The sequence below is a fragment of the Punica granatum genome, chromosome 2, assembly GCF_007655135.1.
Source record: "Punica granatum isolate Tunisia-2019 chromosome 2, ASM765513v2, whole genome shotgun sequence".
NCBI classification, from domain to species: Eukaryota; Viridiplantae; Streptophyta; class Magnoliopsida; order Myrtales; family Lythraceae; genus Punica; species Punica granatum.
The window spans coordinates 42,733,745-42,759,572 of NC_045128.1; the positions used below are offsets into that span (position 1 = coordinate 42,733,745).

Sequence of the window (25,828 nt, forward strand, 5' to 3'; positions counted from 1 at the left end):
TACTTCTGATTCATTCATGTCTTTTCGTTTCGGGATTCGTTTGTTCTTCCATACAAATTGGAGAGGAGAGGAGAGGCACCCATTCTTGATCCCCCATTTAATTGCTGGGGACAACATATGGAACGTGATCATCACTTTTATCTATTTTTCGTGGGTAAGCTTAGCTATAACATTCTCGTGATTCATTTGGCATATCAAGAATCATCAATATATGTACTTAAAAGGAGTTCCTCTATCCTTTGAGATCCTGCACCTTCGATGTAAATTCAGCAGGGCATATGTTTGTCACAACTTATAATCACATCGATTATGCGAATAACAATATTATCACCTTTATGTACAGTATGTAGTCGGACTAAAAATGCCGAGCTAAATGAGAGATTATTACCCGCATGTTAACTTTTTTTTTTTTTTTGCCCTTTTATTGATTAATTCAAGAACGAACTTGCTGCCGCTCACGCACAACTCAGATATGCAAATGCCCTAAAAAGAGGGAGGAGGACGAGAGGCGGCCATTAGACTTTCATGGGGCCTTCAGGGTTTTATAATCACAGGCCCATTATGCCTTTTTGAGGAGAGATATAGGATGTCATACTGTGGGCCGAATTCAAGTCTCGTGACTGGTAGTTGGAGGGGTTCGTCGGGCCCGGGCGGTAGTGTAAAGCCTGGGCGACGAGCGAGGGGCCCAGTAGCAAGCTACTGTGGTGGACCCTCCCCTTTAAAAAATTAATTTAATATCATGTGAGCCTATGGCCCACGTATCAGATATTAAACTGATAAGAACAGATACTACACTTGATCTTAGCCAAAAGGCCGAGAAAGGTATGCTTTAGCCCGGTGGCATCAGTGGGCTTTTATCGGCAGCTTCAGCCTCTCTTGCTCCCTCTCCCGCCGGTGTGGGATGGAAGCGCAGAATGTTTGAAAATGAGATGACTCTAGCTAATACGGCACCGCTTAATTCCCTCAATAGTCAATGACGATTAAACATTGGAGTTGGAGGATAATGACGATCTACATTATTAGGTATGTAAAACATGCTTATGATAAGTTTATTGCTTTCCATCCGCACTTCTTAAAATATATAGACAGCAACTTCTTTATTAATCTGACTCCACCAATCAATGGGTTCAGTTTGATGGGTTCACGGGGAAATCGTTGCGCGCATACTTGTTACACATTACGTATTTGATATATATATATATATATATATATATATATCTCAATTTCAGGTAAGCGAACATCACTTGCACGGGTCTTGTTTCTTGTGGGATGAACTTACCGGTCTGGGCCCAATGAGAGAATTAGGCATGTTAGGCCGAACCGAATCCCCATAAATTACGAGAGAGTAATATCATCAAACTGTACTCTCTCTTTTTTCGTAAAATTGCCTAACTAATAAATGCACTTAATAAATGAAATTAAAGAGATAGCAATTGAGACTATATAATAGAGATAATCATATGAAAAATCACATTAAAAATATTTTAAAATGATTTTAGATTGTTGTAATTTAATATTGAAAATCTCCATGTAATGATACCCAATAGTAATAAATATGGTTAATCACATAGAAAAGTACAACCTTTGCACTTTTTTTTTAAAAAAAATATAGCACGACCTTTGAAAAATAATATAGAAATACATTATCTTCATATTTTTTTCTAAATATAACACGACCTTTAAAGAGTAATACAAAATGCACAACATTTGCACTTCTTCTTAAATATGGCACAATTTTTAAAAAATAGCACATAAAGGCACGGACTTCAAGTTTAGTTGCGTATCTAGCACGAGATCAATTATTCTGTCAGATTGTAGTGATAATTGCTAATGTGGAGCTAACGAAAACTACGTGGCACAGCTTAATTGGACGAGTAGACTCCATGAATTTTTATCTAATTTAAAAATAATAAAAAATATTAAAAGATTAAAAGAAAATAAATGGGAATTCAACTTAATAAGAGGAAAGAGGGAAGGGGCCTACTGTGTTGGCTATGCCAGGGGCTACCATCTTCCAATTGGGGTTGCCAGTCGCAACAGGACTCCATTTATGTGGGTGGTGGCCTTAATCGGGGCACCCACCATCGGAATCGAAAGATCCCCAAAATTGTGGGCCTTTTCATTTCGGCGGTGGGACCCCAACGCACTCCCCACAATCTACAAGCCGCTCCTTTCTTTTTCTTTTTCTTTTTCTTAGAAAAAAATCTTCTTTTTAAAATTTTTAAAATTTTAGAATTATTTTTTAATTAAATAAAATATGTGAGGCCCGCTTGCCCAATTATGTTGTGCATTTGACGAATAATTGACTTGTATTAAAATCGCCGATAAACCTGAAGATCGTGCGTTTTTGTGCCATTTTTTAAAAATCATACTATACTTAAAGAAAAAAGGTAAGTGTCATGCATTTTTGTACTACTCTCAAAAGGTTGTGCTAAAATAGGAAAAAATGCAAATGTTGTGTATTTTTGTGCTATTTTCTAAAGGTCGTGTTATATTTAGAAAAAAGTGAAAGAGTCATACTTTTCTGGATAATAAATATACATAGTAAATGAAATTCACGAAATAGCAATTGGGACTACTACAATAATCTTATGAAAATCATATTACAAAATATCTTAAAATAACTTTAAATGATTGTAATTTCATCTCGAAGTCTTCATGTAATCATACCAAATACTAATATATACACAATAAATAAAATTGAAGATATAGCAATTGGGACTACATAATAGAGATAACCATAAGAAAATCACATTGAAAAGTATTTTAAAATAATTTTAGATGATTGTAATCTAATTTGAAATCTTCATATAATGATGCCAAATACTAATAAAGACACGATAAATGTTATTAAATAAATAGCGATTTGGACTACATAATAGGGATAATCTCATGAAAATTAATAATATAAAATATTCCAATATAATTTTAGATGATTAATTGTCATCTGATTTGAAATCCCCATGCAATGAAGTAGTAAAAAAATTATATGAATACTCTAGGTGCTTTAGGAAGAAAATAATCTATGAGAATTCGAATTTGTTTTAATGATGAAATTTCTTATCATTGTAATATTCCATTTTACTGAAAGAAAAAATGAATAAACAATGCAATGCATCATTATATATAGCAATTCAAAAATGCTAAAAATTTTAGAATACTTTACAATGTCAACGACCCAATAGGTTTGGTAGAAAATTAATTTATTTTTCTAAGAATGATTAGGTGAGCAATAATTAATACGGTGAAATATGATATGTAGCAATCGGCTAAATTGACAACTATTAAATCAAATTAGAAGAAATATATTATATACACATTCTTTTTCTTGCATTAATTAGGTATATGTCTAAGGCTCTAAGCATCAAATTTTCCAAAATTTCATCTCTGGAGTGGAGGCATATATTTGGATATATTATATAGGCTGGGGCCCTCCGAATTGAAGGCGAAAATAGATGTTACGCATAGGCAGCGGTCCCTCCTGACTCTTGATTTTCAAAGTCAAACTAATCGGGCATAAAAAAAATTAAAGGTAGTACCCATATCCAATTGCCACGTACCCAAGATTTTAGGAGCTCAAAAGTCAAGTCGTCGACTTCAATGGTTCTAATTTATTCCGTAATTTTTTTTTTAATGTCTGCTTCCAAATTTTCATAAGTATAAAACTTATAATCTCGATTAATTTAATTCGAACTAAATTAGTCCTCTAAAAAGGAAAATTCTCTTAATTATGTGTATATTTTCATTTACAATATTCGAACTCAAAAACGTAGCCAATGCATATTGGTTGATTTCAATTTATAATTTTATTATGGACAAATTCCCCCCAATGTATATTAAATCTTCATGCCGTATAAATGGGGAGCCAGCATTGTAAGCCCAATTGCCATCGAAACCCCCACGCCACCCCACCACCCCACCCCACCCCTCACTTCGTCCTCTTGCTGCTTGTTCAATCCATATATATCTTTAGCGCCCCAATCATCAGTTGAATAATTCAAATAGTTATCACATTTACGATTGTATCTATACTATTATAAAGCCAGAATGATGGTTTTGTTTAACTTTCACTATCCCAAAAACTCCTTACAAATATATCTCTAATTAATAAAAGCGACATGAAAAAATGTATAGTAGTAATTTTATTTGAATAACTACCACCTCTGTATTCTCTCACACTCTCTCCCCCACTTCTCCTCTTTCCTCTCACTCCTTCTTTTGTTTTCTCTACAACCATTCTAATTAATGGTGTGTTTGATTTTAGAGTTAAATAGAGTTGAGTTTTGATTTTAATTGAATTGTAATGATTGTGTTGTTGAATTATGAGAAAAAGTGTGAAAAAGTAATGAATAGTTGAGAAAAAATAATGATTGTGCTGTTGAACTATGGAAAATGTAACGGATAGTTGAGAGAATTTAACATTAAAAATTAAATTGAATGATTAAAAAATTGAAAAAACATGATTGTAAAACCAACGGAACGTAATTGTTTTTTACACTTCCTTCTTAATTTTTATATATAATATATTTTCAAAAAAGATTAATGATACGGTGACTCTTAAATTTGCTAAGACAATATTTGAACATTTTTCATAAGTAATTTTCTCTTGGGAAAAGCTTTTTTTGCCGAAAAGGATTCCTTCGAAATGTCTAATGGTGAGGAGTAAAATAATTGCCCCCGCTTTTCCCAAAAATTGTAGACCATGCCACTGTGTTTGTTTCGATAAAAATTTCATCAAATTTTTCGGTAGAAATAGCAGTCCTCTTTTCTTTTTCATTATCTGTTTTATGTTTCCGTACATAGCACTGGTCATCTCTAGTATTATATATGTCACTGACCGAGTGATATACCACTCGGCGAACTTTTCTATTCATATCTCGTGGGAACTTAGGGGGGAAAAAACTATCAGTGGAAGAGAAAAAGTTAAAGATCGAGAAGAGGCAATGGAGCAAACGTCGGTTACATCTATAACGTTAATGGTGGTTGTGGTCTTGTTGTCTCAAAGAGCAATTAGTCACGTGGAGGGTCAGCTCCAAGTAGGGTTTTATAAGAGGACCTGCAGTTCTGCTGAGTCCATAGTTAGGGATGAAGTCGTGAAGGCTTAATTGAGGAACAAAGGTGTGGCTGCCGGTCTCGTCAGATTGCATTTCCACGACCGTTTCGTGAGGGTAAGTATATGTGTATACACAAGCCCAATATTAATGTTACATGTGTTACAATATATTGTCTCTCTGAGTTTTCTTAATGAAAAAAAAGTATGAAGAAAGATCTACGATTCAAATTTGCGTAACCATATGGTAACTAGTCAGCCCTGGTGGCGGTTTGGATTACGTTGATTTTACCTGTATTGCCCGGTCATGAGGGTGGTATATACAAAGACTTTCTCGTCAGGAGGAAGCTCATAATTAATTAAAAGGCCTCCATGCGTATCTTTCGCATTATATATATGAAAGTATGTATAATGACGTCTTTGTCATATATACGTCGATCCGCATGCATATGTTTGTGCTTCAGGGCTGCGATGGCTCGGTGCTGATCGACTCCACTCCCTCAAACACAGCAGATAAGGATAATCAGTTCGTTCTGGGCCTGTGGGGCTTCGAGGTCATTGACAGTGCCAAAGCGAGACTTGAAGAAGTCTGCAAGGGAATCGTTTCCTGTGCCGATATCCTCGCTTTCGCAGCTAGAGACAGCGTTCATATTGTATGCACTCGAACAATTCTCTATATAATTGTGTGGCTTCTCTTCGAAAATATTCAAACTAATCATGAATATTCACTCTGCAGAGTGGAGGATTGAATTACGACATCCCCGCAGGAAGAAGGGATGGGAGAGTTTCTCTGGACTCCGAGGTCATCGGCAACTTACCGCCTCCGTTCTTCAACCTTACCCAACTCACTCAGAACTTCGCAAGCAAAGGGTTTGTGAAGATTGGAATTGACCAACTTATTATTCATTATGTCGTTGAGCGGATAAATAGCCCGATTGGTATTACAAGAAAAGGAAACAAAAAAATAGTCTAGGCATAATATCAGTTGCTACCTAAAATATCAAATGACAATTATACAAAATTCCTAATGTGCATATATACAATCTGAAATATCTATAATACTCCCCCTCAAGTTGGAGCATGAGGATCACGAATGCCCAACTTGGAGAGGAGAAAGCGGAAGCGATCGCAACCCAGTGCCTTTGTGAAAATATCTGCCAACTGCAGTCTTGTAGGCAAATAGTCCGTAGCCACGACACTTGACTTGAGATGTTCACGAACAAAATGATAGTCTATCTCGATATGCTTTGTCCGCTCATGAAAAACCGGATTAGCTGCAATATGTAGTGCGGCTTGATTGTCGCAGAAAAGTGGAGTCGGTGTAGTCAACTTCACCTCAAGTGAAGAAAGAAGATTTCGTAACCAGATAACTTCACTAACAGTTGCTGCCATGGCTCTATACTCTGCTTCAGCAGATGAGCGTGAAACTGTAGTCTGTTTCTTTGTTTTCCATGAGACTGGACAACCTCCAAGCATGATGAAATAACCCGTAATAGAGCGACGGGTCAAAGGACAGCTCGCCCAATCTGAATCAGAAAAAGCTTCCAGCTTGAGAGACGTAGGCCGCAGAAAAATACCATGACCAGGAGATTGCTTTAAATACCGAAGGACTCGTATAGCGGCATCCCAATGGTCCTGACGTGGTTCCTGCATGAACTGTGCCAAAATATGTAGCGAGTAGCTAATCTCTGGCCTGGTGATGGTCAGATAAATAAGCCTCCCAATTAAACGTCGATACTTGGCAGGATCCGTTAATAAGTCACTGGAACTCGTGGATAGTCGATGATGTTGCTCCATGGGAAAAGGTGATGGTCGTGATGCCAACATACCACACTCAGTCAAAATATCAAGAACATACTTGCGTTGGCTGAGAAAAAGCCCGGAGTTCATTTTGGTAACCTCAATGCCCAGAAAATACTTCAGAGATCCCAAGTCCTTTATGCGGAAGCATTTATCTAAATAATTCTTGAAGGAGTCACAATAACTGGGATTGTTACCCACTATGATTAAATCATCAACATAAACCAGTACTCCGAGAAAGATGTTACCTCGAGTAAAGGTGAAGAGGGAATGATCGGCGCCTGATTGGATGAACCCATACTGTCGAAGCGCATCTGCAAACTTCGAGAACCAATTCCTCGATGCTTGACGTAGACCGTATAGAGATTTGCGGAGTCTACATACACTTCCGTCCTTCGAGGTGGAAAAGCCCGGAGGTAGTTGCATGTAAACTTCCTCATCCAAGTCCCCATGTAAAAAGGCATTATTGACATCCATTTGATGGATTTCCCATTCCTTTGCCACCGCGACTGTCAACAGGCATCGTACAGTCACCAGCTTGGCCACCGGTGCAAAGGTCTCATGATAATCAACTCCCTCTACTTGTGTGAAACCTTTCGCAACTAAACGAGCCTTATAACGTTCTACACTTCCATCGGCTCGGCGCTTCACCTTGTATACCCATTTACACCCAATAGGACGCTTACCCAGCGGAAGCTGTTCAACTGTCCAGGTTTTATTTAATTCAAGGGCGCGAATTTCTTCCCCCATCGCTACTCGCCACCTCTCATCTCGAATAGCCTCTTGATAGGATGTGGGCTCTTTGTCCGAATCAATGGCAGCTAAAAATACTTTATGATTTCCACAGATATTTGAATAATCGATAAATCTTTCAATGGGATAGGACATACCTGAGGAGCACGAGGAGATGGATGTGTCAGGAGAGGGGGTCTCGTGGCGAGCAGTGTGAACAATAAAGTCCTTGAAATGTTTGGGCAAAATAGGAACTCGTTCAGACCGTCGGAATGCCACTTCAGATACTACTCCACTCGGGTTCCCATGATTTGATTCCGAAGTCTCCAAAAAATCAGTCATTTGGGCCGAGCCTTTTTCCTTCTCGGCTATTCCTGCCCTTCTATCCTGTTTTCAAAAATCCGCCCCATAGTATTCTGGGTTGGAGTGGCTTCAGAGGCCTGTTGATTTAGATTGGGCCCGTTATCATTTCTGGGCTTTTCTTTGCCGACTGAGCTTGGCCCCTGACCATTTACTTCAAAACGCACTGGGCTTGGGCTGTTCTCACTCCCCCCTTTTTCAGAATTGGACACCTGCTGTCTTGGTCCAAGAGTTACTGGACCCATATCATTTCCTTCGGGCCGATTAGAGCAGGACTCCCCCTCATCCAGGAAATTTTCCGATGAAAGCCCACCCATAAACAATGGACTCCACCTCCTTTCCTGTTTCGGTTTTTCTCCTTCTGTAGCAAAAGGAAAAATTGTTTCACAGAATCGAACATCCCGTGACACGAACATTTGTTGGCTCTTCAAATCATAAAGTTTCCAACCTTTCTTTCCATGAGAATAGCCAATAAAAATGCACTTCCTTGATCGCGGTGCGAATTTATCCTTAGTCCGCGTGTGAGCATAGCATAAGGATCCAAAGACTCGTAAATTTGAGTAGTTTGGCGTCTTGCCAAATAGGACTTCATGTGGACTTTTGTTGTCAAGCAAAGGCGACGGGGTCACGTTTATCAGGTGAACTGCTGTAGAGACACATTCCCCCCAAAATCGTGTCGGTAAGGAGGCCTGAAACATAAGTGCTCGAGCAACATTGAGGATATGTCGATGTTTCCTCTCAACCCGGCCATTTTGCTGTGGCGTATCCGTACAGGATGTCTGATGCATAATACCATGCAAAGAGAAAAAATCTTGTAGCTCCTTTGAGAAAAATTCCATCCCATTATCACTTCTCAAGACTTTAATTGTGCGACCAAATTGATTCTTGATAAGATTATAGAAATCAATTATAAATCGCCGAGCTTCTGATTTTTCTCGCATCAGATATAACCAAACACCTCGACTAAAATCATCAACAATAGTCAGGAAATAATTTGCTCCGCAACTAGCCTTAATCTTATATGGTCCCCATAAATCGCAATGTATTAATTGAAACGGATATTCCGCTTTATTCATACTCAAGGCAAATTGTGAGCGTGTCCGCTTTGCTCTAAGACATACATCACACTCCTTATTGCGCCTATCTTCAAAATTCAAATCAAAACCATTTGACCTTATTGTCCGAGACGGATGACCAAGTCTTTGATGCCATATGTCTGCAGATTCTTCTAGGACTGCCTGACACGTTTGCACTTCGATGGCCACTCGCCTCAGGTAATAGACCCCCCCCCCCCCCCGAAGCTGATGCAAATCGTAGCACGACTTCAAGGGATCCAGTTCAAGTTCCAATTGGACCGATTACGCGAGCACGAGCAAAGAAGTTTAAAGATGAACTCAACGGCCTGATTCAAGAGGTTTGGGCTCAAGCAAATTCGTGGAGGCCCATTGGACATGAATCACGTGATCCACAAAGATCCATCAACATTATTCAAGTTATAGAAGATTCCGGACAAGGCTAAATTCAGCAAGTGTTTAAGGAAGCTTCTAGAACAGTTGATGATCAACAGAAGATAACATCAGATTTGTTTGAAGTTTAAATCTCATAGAGATATTCTAGGGGTATTTAGATTTTATATCTTTATAGATTATGTCATATCTCTATCGATATTCTTGGTTTTAATTTCCTTATCTATAGGAGGAGATATGACCATATTAGGATTACTTTATGTCTATATATATTCATCTTAGTCAATTTTTAATGAGAGGAACATTCAGAAAATTGTGAGAGTATTCTCTTTGGTTCTTGAAGAACTAATCGAACTTATCGGAAGTTTCCGTGGCGTTCATCATCGACTTATCAAACGGCTTTCCACCACCGTTTGTGGCGTCTTCATCGACTTATCAAGCGGTTTTCCATTACCATTTGTGGCGTCTTCCTATATACCGAGGTTCTTGTTTCGCATTAAATAACGGGTTGAGGTCAGTTATACCAAGGTTCTTGTTTTTGTCGTAAACAACGGGTCGAGGGTTCGTCAATCAAATCTGATCGTGGAACGATCTTGGGTTCCTTTAGTTGTCGGGTCTCGTCATTCTTGGCGGGAATCGCATCAGAAGCTCACCCACTCCAAGTGTCCTTCTCGAGGTGCGGTCCTGAATGATACATAAATCGGAGCAAAAAGTCACAAAGCAATTCATTTCCTTTGATAATTGGGCAATGGAAATTAGATTGCAATTGAAGGTTGGCACATAAAGCACGTTATTGATCTCAATAGAATTTGCAATCGTTACGTTTCCCATTCGAGTGACTTGTATTATGCCCCCATTAGGAATATAGACTGGTGCATTGCCCTTAATTGGAATTGATGCCGAAAAATTCTCGAGACAACCTGTCATGTGCCTCGAAGCACCTGTGTCCAAGATCCATTCACTTTGTAATATTTCAAAATTAAATTTATTACCGACAAGTTGATTAGGATCTTTGGTCTCCTGTGAAAGCATGGATAATAATTTCTGGAATTGTTCATCAGGAAGGTCCTCCAATCGGTCAGCCCGTGATTTGCTTTGCTGTCCGGTTTGGGCCATATTCGCCCGGTCTGGGCCTCGCTGATATTGGCCCTTTCCTCGCGGCCCGCCAAAATGTTTCATTTGCCCCTGTCCAGGTCCACCGAACTGCTTCGATTGCCCCTGTCCAGGCCCTTTTCCCGCAGCTATCTTAGACCTGGGATGCCAAGATGGGTAGCCTATCAAGGCCCAACATGTATTCTTCAGATGGCCCAACTTCCCACAATTAGAACAGACTGCCCGGCCTGCACTATTCATCGTCTCCATCAATGCTTTCCCTGCACTGTGTTCATCAGCTTCGTTCTTAGCGAGAAAAACCGCTGCTTCATGAACTGAATCGCGGCCCCGAGTGACGATCCTCTGCCGTTCTTCGTTTGCTACCAGATTGTACACTTTGTTCAGACTCGGCATCGACTCGATACTGAGTATTGTCGATCGAATCGTGTTGAATTCGGAAGTTAAACCCATGAGGAACTGGTACGTTTTCTCCATCTCCCTTTGTGCCGTGATTGTCGCTCTTGCTCCGCAGCAACAACTTGGGTGCTCGAGATAAAACTCCAGCTCGTCCCATAGGAGCTTCAATTTCCCGTAATAGTCTCGAACGCTCAATCCCTCCTGCCTCAACAGACAAATTTCAGCCTTAATTTGAAAAACACGGGACTGATTACCTTCGGAATACCTTTCCTTGAGGTCGTCCCACAGGCTTTTAGCGTCTATTGCATACGCTACTGTGGCTTGGAGCCGTTCTTCCATCGTATTGAAAATCCATGCTAGAAGCGTGGAATTGCATCTCTCCCACCTATCTCTCAAAGGATCCCCTTCTCCCGGCTTCTCCAGGGAACTGTCAATGAGTGGTAATTTGTTCCTTGCCCGAAGTGCAATTAACATTGCTCGTGACCATGTCATGTAATTATCTCCATTAAGGATACATGCAATCACCTGTGCCCCTGTGTTGTCTGAGGAAGTAAGGTGATAAACGAGCGGGATGTCCACACTCCTCCCAGAGCCATCCCCTGCCTTCTTTCCCGTCGATGAGCCAATATCCCTTCTCGGGCTCTTCTCATCGTCACTCAGATCAGACATTTTGTCGTCTGAAAGATTTCAATCGGTTCAGGAGCGTAAGTGCTCTGATACCATGTGAAGATTGGAATTGACCAACTTATTATTCATTATGTCGTTGAGCGGATAAATAGCCCGATTGGTATTACAAGAAAAAGGAAACAGAAAAATAGTCTAGGGATAATATCAGTTGCTACCTAAAATATCAAATGACAATTATACAAAATTCCTAATGTGCATATATACAATCTGAAATATCTATAATAGGGTTTACTCAAGACGAAATGATAATCTTGTCAGGTGCTAAGCCCTAAGATATATATATATATATATATATATATATATATATATATATGTCCCGATTGACCCAACAAGGAAGGAATGATTCTTATATATAATACATGTTTAATTTGGATAATTCAGGTGCGCACACCATAGGGCGATCTCACTGCATTTCATTCACCAATAGGCTTTACAACTTCAGCGCCACTGCTAGCCAGGACCCGAGCTTGGACCCAAAATATGCGGCTCAACTGAAGCAGCTCTGTCCGCAAGGGAGCACCAACCCGGACCTCGTGGTCCCGATGGATACCAACAGTCCCAACGACTTCAATGATGACTACTACGAGGCTATCCTGGTGAACCGGGGACTCTTCACGTCGGACCAGACCCTCCTGTCGAGTCCTCAATCTGCGAGACTGGTGATGCGATACGCTGACAATTCACTGGAGTGGAAGAACAAGTTCTCAGCCGCTACGGTGAAGATGGGTCAGCTCGATGTTCTCACTGGGAGTGCCGGGGAGATACGGGCAAATTGTAGGGTTGATAATTAGCTATCATCTAATTATAACTAAATAAGGAGCAGACAAGAACACGTCATAAATAAAGCTATAAAATTAGCAAAATAACGTAGGAAAAAGTGATGACATATATCGCATCGCGATATATGTTGTGGGAAGCAATTCTATTCAAATTTAATCGGGACTAGATCGTCATGTTCCCACTTGTAAGCAATTCTACACTATTCAAATTTAAACGTAACCAGATCGTCATATTCCACTTATGAACAGTTTTGTGGACTCACAACTAATATATATATAGAGGGATAATTGCGCCATATAGCTTAACGTTTGAAGGAATTCTTAATTCTAGCTCAAACTTGATTTTTTACTCGAGATATCCCAACGTTGGCGTGTTGGTTTCATATTTAGCCCAACGCTAACTTTCCATCCAAAATTGATGGAATTGCACACGTGTCACGTTAATGTTATAACGTTGCTTACATGTGTTACAAAATTAACGTGCCATGTGTGCAATTCCGTCAATTTTGAACAGAAAGTTAGCGCCGGGCTAGATGTGAAACTAACACGTCAACGTTGGGATATCTCAGGTAAAAAATCAAATTTGGGTTAAAACTAAAAATTCCTTCGAACATTAGATTATATGACGCAATTAATCTATATATATATATATATATATATATATTCTGATAGTCAGGGTCATATGATAATTGGTGTGGTGAAACTTTGCTTTACCCGATGGTCTAATGTAAACTTGATTGGTATGGGCCGTACAAGGAGTGATTGGGCTTGCATGGTCCACTTGTTAGTTATATGGGCTTGACCCATCCTTGAAGGCCCAATTCAACGAGTACGGAACGGAGAAACCCTTATCCATCTTCGCTCGATAAAACTAAAACCACCACAGAAACCTCAGTCGCGCAGCACACTCCGAAGCATAGCTCCCGTCCCTCCGTCGCCCGAAAAGTACCGAAAATGTCGCCGGCACCAGTCGTCGAGCACGCCGATGTCGAGGCGGAGAAGCTGTCTTTCGAGGAGGAGCTCAAGAAGAAGCCGCAGGTGCTGTTCCTTAATCTTATTCTACCCGAGAGAACCGTCTTCTTCATTCGTTTCATGTTTTTCTTATGGTGAGGTTGTGTCCGCAGGGCGACGAGCCAATCGTTGAGGACGTGAAGGACGACGACAAGGATGAAGACGAGGACGACGATGAAGACGACGAGGATGACGACAAGGAGGACGATGGAACTCCAGGTGCTTGCTCCATTTTCACTTCCTATAACTTGCTTTCTCGTCTTCTGTTCTGAAATTGTTAGGGTTAATAGTTATTTGATAGTAGAAGTTAATTATCTTTGTTATGAGGATGTCGATCCTGCAGGATTTTCCAACCCATGGAATGAAATTTGCTTAAGATATTACGAAAAGAGGGGAAGTGAGAAATGCAGTTAATTCTGTTGGTACGAACTGTGATGAATATGCATACTATTAATGTCAAATTTTCACTATCTTATTATGATAATGAATACTACATTGCCCATATCCGTAAATACCACTGACAGCGAGAAGTGGATACCACGTAAAGTCCCAAGATTGTGAGACCGTCGTATTGTGAGCTGAGCTTGAATGTTGTGTGTGCTCATGCTTTGCTTAGTTGTTGTTCGTCATTTTGTTAAACTCTCGATAGTCAAGATGTTAGAACGGTGGAAGAGACTTGCTTAAGTTGTATGGATGTCTCCACCTTGTGGGTTGTACTTGTTTCGAGTCCAAGAGTAGATTTTATCCCCATTACAGAGATTTGAACTGGAAGGTGATGTCTAGGGGCTAATGGGAGTTCCAAGCAAAGCAGGAGTGAAAAGAAGGCCCGAAAGGCAATGCTGAAGCTGGGTATGAAACCCGTTCCGGGTGTCACCAGGGTCACCATCAAGAGGACCAAGAATGTAAGTTGTTATACTTGCTTTGCCATTGTATCTATTCAAGCAGCTCTAATCCAGTAGTTCTAATTGTTTTCCTACTTTTTGCCTCCCCAGATACTGTTCTTCATATCAAAGCCCGACGTCTTCAAGAGCCCCCACTCGGAGACTTATATCATATTTGGGGAGTCCAAGATTGAGGACCTAAGCAATCAGCTCCAGGCCCAGGCTGCCCAGCAGTTCAGGGTCCCTGACATGGGCTCGGTGGTCTCTAAGCCTGAAGATGCTGCTGCTGCATCCCCGGCAGAGGAGGAAGAGGAAGAGATTGACGAGACTGGAGTCGAGCCTCGGGATATCGAATTGGTCATGACCCAGGCGACTGTATCGCGGAGCAAGGCAGTCAAAGCCCTCAAGTCCAACAATGGAGATATTGTCAGTGCCATCATGGAACTCACCAATTAGGTTTCGTGTTTCCTGCCCAGTTTTGGGGATTTTCGCTTATTGGCGGTTTTGATCTCTCGATTTTAAAGGAATTAATATTGAGTTGTCAGCGGAACCTTTTTTCAGCGCATAGCTGCTTTATCTCATTTAGAATTTTGCTGGTGGTCGTGGAGTTTTGTCGTCTCAACAAGCAAAGTATCATGTGGACGAAGGGTTTTATAAGAGGGGATGCAGTTAGGCTGCTGAGTCCATGGTCAGGTATGAGGTACCTTTTTGTGATGGCCACTATGATTAATACTCCAACACAAGCAGTGTTTTACAAAATGCTCTAACTAGGACTCGAATTGGTTTGTTCAGTGACTAATATATTTAATAATAAAAGAGATCACAGATGAACAGAAGTCGATTGTACCAGACACTTGAGTCCTCGGCCCGTGAGACAGGTGATGCTCAATGCAGGTAACCAAGGAAGAGCGAGTCTCTGGGCGGGTACAATGAAATGAAATGGGGAATGGTGGGAAGGTATGTGAAATGGGCAAACTGTCTACTTGTTGATTAGCAGAAAATCAACCAAGGGGCAAACGAGAATTTATCATGAAGTTGAAGAATAATAATGTTGCAAAGTGATGATGTATTGGGAGAAACCATCTTATGAGAACCATAATAAAGTATAATATAGAAATGACAGAATAGCTTCGCCTGCAAACTATATGAATCTCATTGGGGTAAGCCATCAGGGACATAAGATAATCGGTGAGCAGGTGGTATCTTGGTTGTTGGTTCCACGGTGTCCCGCTTTCAGCTCAGTTTAGTTGCCAAAGCACGCTAAGTACCAATATCAGATCCATTAAGCTAATCAGCTATAAAAACTACCAAGAGTGGCAACCAGAGACGGCTGAAGATGCCAATAATGTATTCAGAAGCACTACAGTAATACCAAGATAGCTCAAAAATTGTAAATAAGGTAAAGCAACTTCATGCACTGAACGAAGCTTCTGCTAACAAATGAACAGTTCTTCAAAAATCGAGAGATTGAGACCACCAATGAGTGATAATCCAAAATCGAGCAAATAAGCACAAAACCTAATTGGTGAGTTCCATAATGGCACTGACAATATCTCCATTGTTGGACTTGAGGGCTTTGACAGCCTTGCTCCGCGATACAGTCGCCTGGGTCATCACCAATTCGACATCATGAGGCTCGACTCCAGTCTCGTCAATCTCTTCCTCTTCCTCCTCTGCTGGGGCTGCAGCAGCTGCAGCAGCATCTTCAGGCTTCGAGACCACTGAGCCCATGTCAGGGACCCTGAACTGCTGGGCAGCTTGGGCCTGGAGTTGGGTGCTTAGGTCCTCAATCTTGGCCTCACCGAATATGATGTAAGTCTCCGAGTGCGGGCTCTTGAAGACGTCGGGCTTCGAGATGAAGAACAGTATCTAGGGAGGCAAAAAAAGGGAAACAATTAGAACTATCGGGTGCATCTGCTTGATTAGACCCAATGGTAAGGCAAGAATAACGCTTACATTCTTGGTCCTCTTGATGGTCACCCTGGTGACACCTGGGATGGGTTTCATTCCCAGCTTCAGCATTGCTTTTCGGCTCTTCTTCTCGCTCCTGCTTTGCTTGGAACTCCCATTAGCGCCTACATATCACCTTCCAGTTCAAATCTCCGGAGCAGGAATAACTATTTTTACGAGCAGAACAACAAAGTGGAGACATTCATACAACTCAAGCAAGTCCCTTCCAATGTTCTTAACGACTCTGACTGTCAATAGACTATTTAACGAGATAAGGAACAAAGTCTGTACGAATCAAAGCAAGAGCATACACATCATGCAAGCTGACATGGTATGATCTCCACAATCAGGATTGGAACTTTACTAATGGCCACGGCATAATCTATCCACTTCTCATTCAATGTGTACTATAATATTCGGGCACAACATTTCTCCCCATTTCCATGATGAAGATTGAGCAGAATTCTGCATCAAACATCCTTGAACTTGGACAAATAAGCAATTTGCGTGTACAAATACATTATTATGTAAAAATGTATATATTGATAATTATACTATTTTAATTCCTTATAGATAGGAGGCCCAAATTTGTTTAAAAAAAAAAAAGAGAACCCAAAAAATCTCAGCTCAGGGGAGGAGAAGTTAAAATGGAAGAAGTACCTGGAGTTCCATCGTCCTCCTTGTCGTCGTCATCGTCGTCTTCATCGTCGTCCTCGTCCTCGTCCTTGTCGTCGTCCTTCACGTCCTCAACGATTGGTTCATCCCCCTGCATATATAAACCTCCCCATAAGAAAAGCATGAAATGAATACGGATCTCTCGGAGAGGATAAGATTAAGGAACAGCACCTGCAGCGTCTTCTGAAGCTCCTCTTCGGCGGAGAGCTTCTCTATCTCGACATCGGCGGGCTCGACGATTGGTGCCGGCGACATTTTCTGTGCTTTCGGCGAACGGAGGGGGGGAGCTAAAGGCGAAGATCGGATTCCTTCGGAGCTTCAGTAGCACTCTCCTGCGTCGCTGAGGTTTCCGTGGTGATTTTGTCGGGAGGGAGATGGATAAGGAAGGGTTTTCTCTTTTCCTCTCTCATTGAATTGGGCCCTCCCAGATGGATAAGGCCCATATGACTGATCAAGTGGGCCTCCCCTGATAAATTAGGCCCAATCGGTTGCCCCGCGAGCCCATCAACTCCATAGACGGTACAATGCATTGCAAATCACGCGGAGCAATCACTCCAGCCAATTGATTTCCACCACTCTATCTCAACCATGAGAGAATTATAGGTTGGTCGAAATTGTGTTCTTTTTGTTCCAAATTCACGTTTATAATTCTTTTCAGTTCTTTTTTAATCTTATCCATCGCCATATTCGGTTGTGTTTTCAAAGAGTCTTCTAAGTAGATTTGAACTATCTCGACATAAAGTGGATGATTAGTAGTAGCTAGCAATCGTAGAAGCATGGAAATGGCAGTAATGACGGAACTTTCTCTTTTTTTTTCCCCTTCAATTTGAATATTTAGAAGTTCAATGAGCTTGATTAATGCAAATTCGAGCTGCGATTGTCTATTAATGGGACAAAACTCTAACAATCGTGAGGAAAGTCGGGATTTTTTTCCTAAATGGCCTTGCTTTTTCCTTCTAGCCGTGAATTTCCCTCATTTACAAGATTTGAATCAAAATCTTTAATTAAGATAAAAGAGTTGTCAAACCACTTGAACCAATCATTTTGGTAAATGTGCAAATGTTTTATAGTGGATGATTAGTAGTAGCTAGCAATCGTAGAAGCATGGAAATGGCAGTAATGACGGAACTCTCTCTCTTTTTTTCCCCCTTCAATCTGAATATTTAGAAGTTCAATGGGCTTGATTAATGCAAATTCGAGCTGCAATTGTCTATTAATGGGACAAAAAATCTAACAATCGTGAGGAAAGTCAGGATTTTTTTCCTAAATGGCCTTGCTTTTTCTTTCTAGCCGTGAATTTCCCTCATTTATAAGATTTGAATCAAAATCTTTAATTAAGAGAAAAGAGTTGTCAAATCACTTGAACCAATCATTTTGGTATATGTTTGTAGGCACTAAACCTAAGAAGTGCTTGTGCTTGTCTATAGTCCCACCAAAAAGGGGAAAAGAAAAAAGGAATGAAAAAGTTCTTTAAAGAAAACAAATTCTTATTACACCAAAAAAGGAAAAAAAAAAAAAAAGAGTTTCCTAAGACCGCAGATTTTTAGGAAACAAATGGCCATCCGAGCTTTATTTTTCTCATTTTAGTTGAAAATTAAGGAAGAAATATTTTTAAAGGCCATCCCCCCAACATCGGAGCCCGTCGCCACCCTCTGATCTTCTTCCTATCTGCGTCTCCATTCTTTTCTCCGTCAACTTCAAACCCTCTCCTTCCACCGCTTCTCAAACCCTAGCAGACTTCACAAATGGAGATGGACTCAACGGGCGAGACCAGCACGATGAATCCAGCCCAACCCCAAGCCCCCAAGGTGGATGAAGAAAATACATATCTCTTGGCGATGCAGCTCACCAGAGCCTCCGAGCTCCCCATGGTCCTCAAGACTGCGATCGAGCTCAGCCTCCTTGAGATCATTTCCAAGTTTGCCAGCGGGCCCATGTCAGCCAAGGAAATCTCGGCTCACCTGCCAACTCAGAACCCTGATGCGCCCGTGATGATTGACCGGATCCTAAGGCTCCTTGCGACACGCAATATCATCACATGCTCCCTACTAGAGCTACTGGCCGTCGCCAGCAATGCTGCGGAGAGGGCGGAGCGGGTGTACGGTCCTGCTCCAGTCTGTAAATTCTTGACGCAGAACGAGTACGGCGTTTCACTTGCCCCCTTCTGTCTCATGATCCAGGACAAGGTTCTCATGGAAAGCTGGTAACATTCAACTTCTCCCATTTTTCTCGGAAATAATAGTCGGTTGCCCCAACAACAACATATATATATATATATATATATATATGTATGTATGTGCACGTATGTGATATATTGATCATAGCATCAACGAAATTTTGAGGGATGCCATGATCAACTTTTGTTAAGCTACGTGTCATAATATATTAGGCTTGTATATTAAACCACATGATTTTTTAATTATTATAGTTGAATATTAGCATGGTTTGATACTTTGCAGTTACTACTTGAAAGATGCGATCCTCGAGGGTGGGGTCCCATTCGACAAGGTTTATGGAACGAGCTCCTTTGAATACTACCGCACCAATTCTAGATACAATCAAATAATTAACTGGGGATTGTCCAATCAGTCCGCAATCGTGATGACAAAGATCCTAGAGACATACAAGGGTTTCGAGGGCCTGTCTGCCCTGGTTGATGTCAGCGGTGGAATTGGAGCCACTCTTAACATGATCATCTCCAAGTATCCCACCATAAAGGGTATCAACTTCGATATGCGTCAAGTCATTGAGGAAGCTCCATCACATCCCGGTATGTTATTTTATGCGTATCCCTTTATTGTTTACGCACATTCTCTGGTGAATTCTTTGCCCGCATCAGGCTTCTTTTTTATTTGTATATATTTCACATGACATGTGATCTATACAGGCATCTAGCACGTTGGAGGAGATATGTTTGTAAGAGTCCCTAAAGGTGATGCCATCCTCCTGAAGGTGAGAAAACAAACTTATGATCATTTTTACTAAAGTATTTCTCCAACACTGATAGGCTTATGTTATTGAGTGTAGTCTCTCTCTCTCTCTCTCTCTCTCTCTCTCTATATATATATATATATAAATATAAAATTCCAACATTTGCTTTGTATACATAAATTTCAGGAGATGTGCCGCGAATGGAGCGATAGGCACTGTTTGAAGATTCTACAGAACTGCTACGAAGCACTCCCCAAGGACGGGAAGGTGATCGTGGCGGAATGCTTACTTCCTGAAGTTCCGGACACGAGCCCTGCATCCAAGTTGGTCGTCCATGCGGACTGCATCAAGTTATCCTATAATTCTGGTGGGAAAGAGCGGACCAAGGAGGAGTTCGAAGCTTTGGCAAAGGGAGCTGGTTTCAAAGGTTTTGGAATCGCTTGCAAGGCTTTTGAGACCTGCATTGTGGAATTCCTTAAGCAGGGTAATTAGAGAAGTCATTAGGAGGATTAGTAGCAAGTTAACCCAAGCCCATTGTACCGTGTATGATACATGGGCTGGGCCGGAATTCCAGAAAAATTGTAAGAAGATGAGAACATTGAAGTAGATCATACTGTATATTTCTTAGAACAATGTGCCTAATAATACACAAATTATGACAAATTATATAACCCTATAGAAAAGGGAGAAGTCTATAGTATAATTGATTGCACCAAACAGTCAAAGTAATTGTAAAGTACCTCTTTTTGCTTTTAAATAATTATCCATATCAAATAGGTATCTGGTTTACTGCTTTAGGTATCAGCACTATGACTTTCAACCTAAATGGTTTCAATTTCAACCAATCTGTAGTTGATAGTCAAGGTCGTGTAATTAATACTTGGGCTGATATTATTAACCGCGCTAACCTTGGTATGGAAGTTATGCATGAACGTAAAAACATATTTATTGGACTACTTCTCGTTCTTGAAAAGCTCGAGACAATGCTCTTGATCTAGATTCCGGCTCCAGAACTTCTTGTAGTACTCCGCATATGTGTAATCTCTGTACACGGGACCTGAACCCTCTTCGGTGAGTGCTGCTGGCGAGCGGATGAGTGCATCATCACATGGGCAGAGGAACGACGCAATCGAAAGCCTTGGCTTGTCAACATTGACGATAGCCCGATGCCACACGCTCTTATATCTCCCGTTACTCAGCGCCTACAAATTAACAACCTCGAAACTCGTGACCAAGGATGCCAACGCATTTCGTAACATAACACATGAACAGAAGATATAATATTTATGGGGAGTAATTGATTATTACCTGCAGCTGATCACCTATGTTGATGACGAAAGCATTTGGTATTGGGTTAACAGCAAGCCACTTGCCCTCCTTAAGGACTTGGAGCCCAGCAACGTCTTGGTCTTGGAGGAGAATGGTGAGGGCATTCGGGTCGGTGTGACCAGGCAGACCGTAGGTTAGCTCCGGCTCAGGGCAGGGGGGGTAGTAGTTCACGGCCATGTGCTGGCCTTGCTCCCCCAAGATCTTCCTCTCGATGTCCTTTTCGAGCCCAAGGCTCTCCGAGATCAGCTCCTCTATTCTGTGACCTAGCTCCCTCACTTCTTTGCAGTAGTTGCTCGCAATTTCCCTCCCAATATGTAACATTTTTTACCATTTAAGTGCAACTTACAATTTTAATCAAGAAACCAGATACTATCGATAGATAAATTCTTGAATCAATCCCATGTGAGTTCCGATCGACCGCCAGATGATATCGGAATTATGATCATCAGTAGATAATATTATGAGTGTATTACTGTACAGTGAAACAGAATGTATACTATAGGTTTGATTGACATTATCTTCGACATGTTGGATGAGTTTCGCATACAAACAATTTTGATGCATATGTGCCGAGTAATCGAATGGAATGGAATGGTTATTTTCAACGTCTAGATAACCGAAAGCATAGAAAGTCTAACTAACTTTAAACATTCAAAGGAGAAATTTCAATGGCATGTGACTGAAATTCGAAAAGCCGTGAACCCAGCAGCCAGTCAGCTGGAATCTTTCCAAATTTTAGCAATGTGAGTCAGTTCAATTATAGGCATGTCATACTCAATATCTATATATTGACTTAATCAATTAGCATAGCCTTCGTGCAATGTATCTATGATAAGGGAAAGATAGAATGCACATTACGGCTTCTTTTTTTAATGAATAAAAAGATTAGACCGGGTTATTAGCATGCTGTGACTACCTCAATTAAGGGAACTTAACTGTCACGGAATATTCCTTTCGCCATAGCTCACTGAGACTTTAGTGAATTAAGTCTAAGGCCCACTAGATTAAGTATTATGGGCCGGCAACTACCATTCTATAATACATCCATATAGTGGCGAGCTCTACGTCCTCAATGAGGTTTGAACTCATGATATTCAAGTGGAGCGCTTGATACTTAACCACTAGACCACCGTACTTGTGGTAATACACATGACGGCTTTGAGAAGCTTAAAAATTAATTTACATTGTGAACGTGTCAGAAGCTATGCAATATAAATTACAAGTCCTATGTCATAATTTTAATTCACCAACACGATGGACCATATAGATATACTAGTAAGGGCCTAGTACAATATTGCTGTCCATATTTGCCATAGGTATACAATACTATTTTCTCAGTTCATGGATGAGTTTTATATATATCCACTATTTTTTATCTTTATGTTTAGATAATATCATATGTTTATATATATATATATATATATAGCTAAAAGATAATTTATGATATCTGTAAAAACTTGATGGAAATAATAGAATGAGCATCTTTTAAGTTTTTTCGAGGAATCATCATCCAATATATTGTAAATAATTTTTTATCCAAATATAATGTTTTTTTTTCTAACTCATATAAGTTTTTTCATATAAAGAAACGGAATAGAATGATGAATTTTCATTCCATTCTTTTTCATTTTATTTCAGCGTACCAAATGAAACAATAATATATGTTTAAGTCATGGTCCAATCCAAAGAAAGCTAATCTAATAATTTTGCAGATACAATGCGAAATACCTAATTAAGAAATTCGGGATAATTTTTTTTTTCTATCACTTGTGGATAAAATTGCACACTCATATGATATCTATCTAGTTCTAGATAAACCTGACAAGTCAATGAAAGCAAAACCTTCCAATAAATAGATTATACGTCTTGAATTTGAGGTCGTCCATTATAATCCAACCTTTTAATTAAAAAAGAAAGATTGCAAAATTTTATAAAGTACAAAAATCACTCTTGTGATTTGAGCTTAAATAAATTGGACCATGTGATTTTTTTAAGGACAAATAACACTATGTAGTTCATTTCGTGAGACATAATGAACCTCATCATTAATATTTTCGTCACTTTTGGTCCTCAAACTTTTCTTTTTGCCATTATTACCCTCAAACTTTCAACTTTATTTTTTCAATTTGGTCTTAAAATTCGAAAAAAAAAATGGGGGAAGGGGCCGAGGCCGTGGATCAACGATCTGAACTCCACTATTGAGATCGCATACACCCACAGAGGATGCCGTCGATCATGAAGGTGGGGTCGGGGCTGCAGATTGGCAGCCCCCACCTCCGAATCGATCGGGATCTCAAACTCGAGTTTTTGGTCAATTCAGGGAGTAGGATCCCCAATCGGCGACTCCGACCCCACCCTCAAGGTTTTCGGCGTCCTCTGTGAGTGTTGGCAACCTCGGTGGTGGGGTTGGGGTTGCCGACCGGCGGCGCAAGTCCCTTCCCCTCCTTTTCCCTTAATTTTAGGATCAAATTGTAAAAAAGTTGAAAATATGAGGGTAATAATGACAAAAAAAAAGTTTGAGAATAAAAAGTGATGAAAAACTAATGGTGATGTTCATTATGTCTCACGAAGTAAATTACAAGGTGTTATATATACTAAAAAAAATTATATAGTCCAATTTATCTCAAGGGTTTTTATACTTTCCCCAATTTTATATGATATATATTTCTCCAGCTATCCTTTCCTATGTCGTGTAAATATGGGACGTTCATATTCATGGGTGATGACGTGGGAAATTCCATGTCGCATTATCAAATGGTTGGCTAAGTCAGGCGCACTAGATCCCGCCCACCCAATCAGCCATTAATCATGCGGTATCGGTCAGTGACGTCAACACGGTGCGAATCCACTGACGTCATTGTCAGATCCAATTTGATATGGGTCGTCCCATAATAAATTGGAAATAAAATGGTCGCGACGTCATCGAGGTGCCGACCTATAGATGACGTCATGCTCGAAAATAAAGTGCAAAAATTCAATCACAAGCTCTTCCAGTAAGAACTTTCACGTCTGATTATGCGATTGAGGATGAATACAGAGGTTCGCGGCGCATGTAGTTTTGTCTTATAATCAAATGGCTTTTATGCTATCAAATACGTCAAGATTATGCCGTTTGTCAATTATATGTGCTCATGTGCTCTTCTAAGTTTGTGTAAGCTTTTCAAGTCGCAACCAACGTGCAAGAGAGACCCGTCTTCAATCCAATACCGAGCTGGCTTAATCATATAGCCATCCAGTTTTCTTAGATTAAGCAAACTTTTGAAATATGTCGCCATGAATTCCACGGCACTTTCAGCCAATAAATATTTCGTTAATATTATTCGAGGACTTGAAGGACCTTTCCAATTATTCGAGTGTTCCAATGACATAAACCTGTTCCACGTGAAGCACAACTTAGCTAAACACCGAATCAGTTCCTCCTCCTCCTTTTTCTCCCCTTCCCTTCCGGTAAGTTTTCCTTTTCTCGGTAGGTACCAGATCAGTTCTTCGGCCTTTAGTGCCGACGTATGTATATCCTCCTTATAAAGTATTCATGTGTTTTGTCTCTCCATCGAATTTAACGCAATCGATCGAATCTTCTACTATTTCACTTTTGTCTTCTGCGAACGTCGACAATGATTTTATATCTATCGCTCAAGTCCAATATCGAACAACAATTATTCGGTTGGTTTAGCTAGCTAGAATGAAAAGATCCGGACTGGACTGTGATATAGCTTTTATATATAAATTGACGAAATGAATGAGCGGGCGAGAGAGAGAGAGAGAGCGTAAGTACCTGAAGGAAGGGGGATTGGATGGCCATTCGGGTACGTACTTGTCGAGAGGGTAGCAATGGAGACGGAGGTAGTCTCTCCAGTTGTGGACCTTCTCCTTGTTCACATTGAAACTTGTCGACAGCCTCATTGTCTTTGTAGGGTCTTCGGAGTAGAGCTTCAGTTTCTCTTCGATCGGCAGGTCGAAGAACTCCCACGCCACCTTCTGCATCCTCTCCACTGCCTCCTCCGACACTCCATGGTTTATCACCTAATCCAAAAGACAAATGATTCTAAATATCGATCGAGGTGGAGATGGGGCCGTGGTACCTTTGCAGCTAGCTCCTATAACTAATTAAATATATACCACCGGGGCTAGTCCAGGTAGAGAGTGATTTGAGTTCATTTTAACTGAGACTCTGATGATTCGAAACAGGCCATTAATAACCAAAAAAGAAAAAGAAGGGCCTTCATTTTCCGAATTAAATATAATCGATGAAAATCCTCGGGGTCACTTTTATGCAACCAGCAGACATTAAAACTACCTGGAAAAAGCCATAGTATGTACAGGCATAGCCGATTTGGTCAACGATATTTGCTCCGTCCTCGTTGCCTAAGTCGATGACCGGGACATTGTCACAGGTGGAGACCTCGGACAATCTGGGACGCTCCGACTCCGGTCTCACATAGCTCTCCGGGAGAGTCAAGAACCGAATCCCCGAGGATATGACTTTTGTATCCATGCCGAATAATATATATCGGGCATAGACCGGAAGAGGCCGAGGCTGAAGAGAGAGAGAGGATTCCTGTCCTCGTGTGTGAGGGAGGTCTCCAGGAAGGTGTGTGCCCTTTATGAATCAATTCAGTGCACATATTTATACAATCGCGGCATTGAATTTTCAGGGGAAATTACCAA

The 25,828-nt window shown here is 40.6% G+C and overlaps 4 protein-coding genes, 1 non-coding gene and 1 pseudogene across 6 annotated transcripts; 3 read left to right on the forward strand and 3 right to left on the reverse strand.

Moving 5' to 3' along the window:
* Window positions 1-630: 630 nt before the first annotated feature.
* On the reverse strand, window positions 631-826 carry LOC116198273. The gene has a single exon (XR_004155216.1). It is a non-coding gene; the product is annotated as a U2 spliceosomal RNA (small nuclear RNA).
* A 4,150-nt stretch (window positions 827-4,976) lies between these two features.
* On the forward strand, window positions 4,977-12,395 carry LOC116194042 (annotated as a pseudogene).
* Window positions 12,396-13,260: 865 nt separating this feature from the next.
* Window positions 13,261-15,034, forward strand: LOC116196637 (nascent polypeptide-associated complex subunit alpha-like protein 2). The gene is made up of 4 exons (XM_031526473.1): window positions 13,261-13,421; window positions 13,508-13,613; window positions 14,178-14,296; window positions 14,387-15,034. The coding sequence occupies exons 1-4, from the start codon at window positions 13,338-13,340 to the stop codon at window positions 14,729-14,731; spliced, it is 654 nt and encodes a 217-aa protein (XP_031382333.1). The 5' UTR covers window positions 13,261-13,337; the 3' UTR covers window positions 14,732-15,034.
* A 502-nt stretch (window positions 15,035-15,536) lies between these two features.
* Window positions 15,537-17,277, reverse strand: LOC116196636 (nascent polypeptide-associated complex subunit alpha-like protein 2). The gene is made up of 4 exons (XM_031526472.1): window positions 17,072-17,277; window positions 16,886-16,991; window positions 16,232-16,350; window positions 15,537-16,144 (listed from the first exon to the last, which is right to left on the reverse strand). The coding sequence occupies exons 1-4, from the start codon at window positions 17,153-17,155 to the stop codon at window positions 15,794-15,796; spliced, it is 660 nt and encodes a 219-aa protein (XP_031382332.1). The 5' UTR covers window positions 17,156-17,277; the 3' UTR covers window positions 15,537-15,793.
* A 1,374-nt stretch (window positions 17,278-18,651) lies between these two features.
* On the forward strand, window positions 18,652-20,323 carry LOC116194044 (caffeic acid 3-O-methyltransferase 1-like). The gene is made up of 3 exons (XM_031522763.1): window positions 18,652-19,103; window positions 19,360-19,717; window positions 20,018-20,323. Exons 1-3 carry the CDS (start codon window positions 18,652-18,654, stop codon window positions 20,321-20,323), a joined length of 1,116 nt encoding a protein of 371 aa, XP_031378623.1.
* On the reverse strand, window positions 19,978-25,773 carry LOC116196635 (protein DOWNY MILDEW RESISTANCE 6-like). 2 transcript variants are annotated; one of them, XM_031526470.1, is made up of 5 exons: window positions 25,458-25,773; window positions 24,936-25,183; window positions 21,140-21,464; window positions 20,740-21,033; window positions 19,978-20,289 (listed from the first exon to the last, which is right to left on the reverse strand). In XM_031526470.1, exons 1-4 carry the CDS (start codon window positions 25,653-25,655, stop codon window positions 20,785-20,787), a joined length of 1,020 nt encoding a protein of 339 aa, XP_031382330.1. In that variant the 5' UTR covers window positions 25,656-25,773; the 3' UTR covers window positions 19,978-20,289; window positions 20,740-20,784. The 2 variants fall into 2 exon arrangements, with proteins under 2 accessions (XP_031382330.1, XP_031382329.1); XM_031526469.1 differs by lacking the exon at window positions 19,978-20,289 and having other exon boundaries at window positions 20,426-21,033.
* Between the last annotated feature and the right edge of the window lie 55 nt (window positions 25,774-25,828).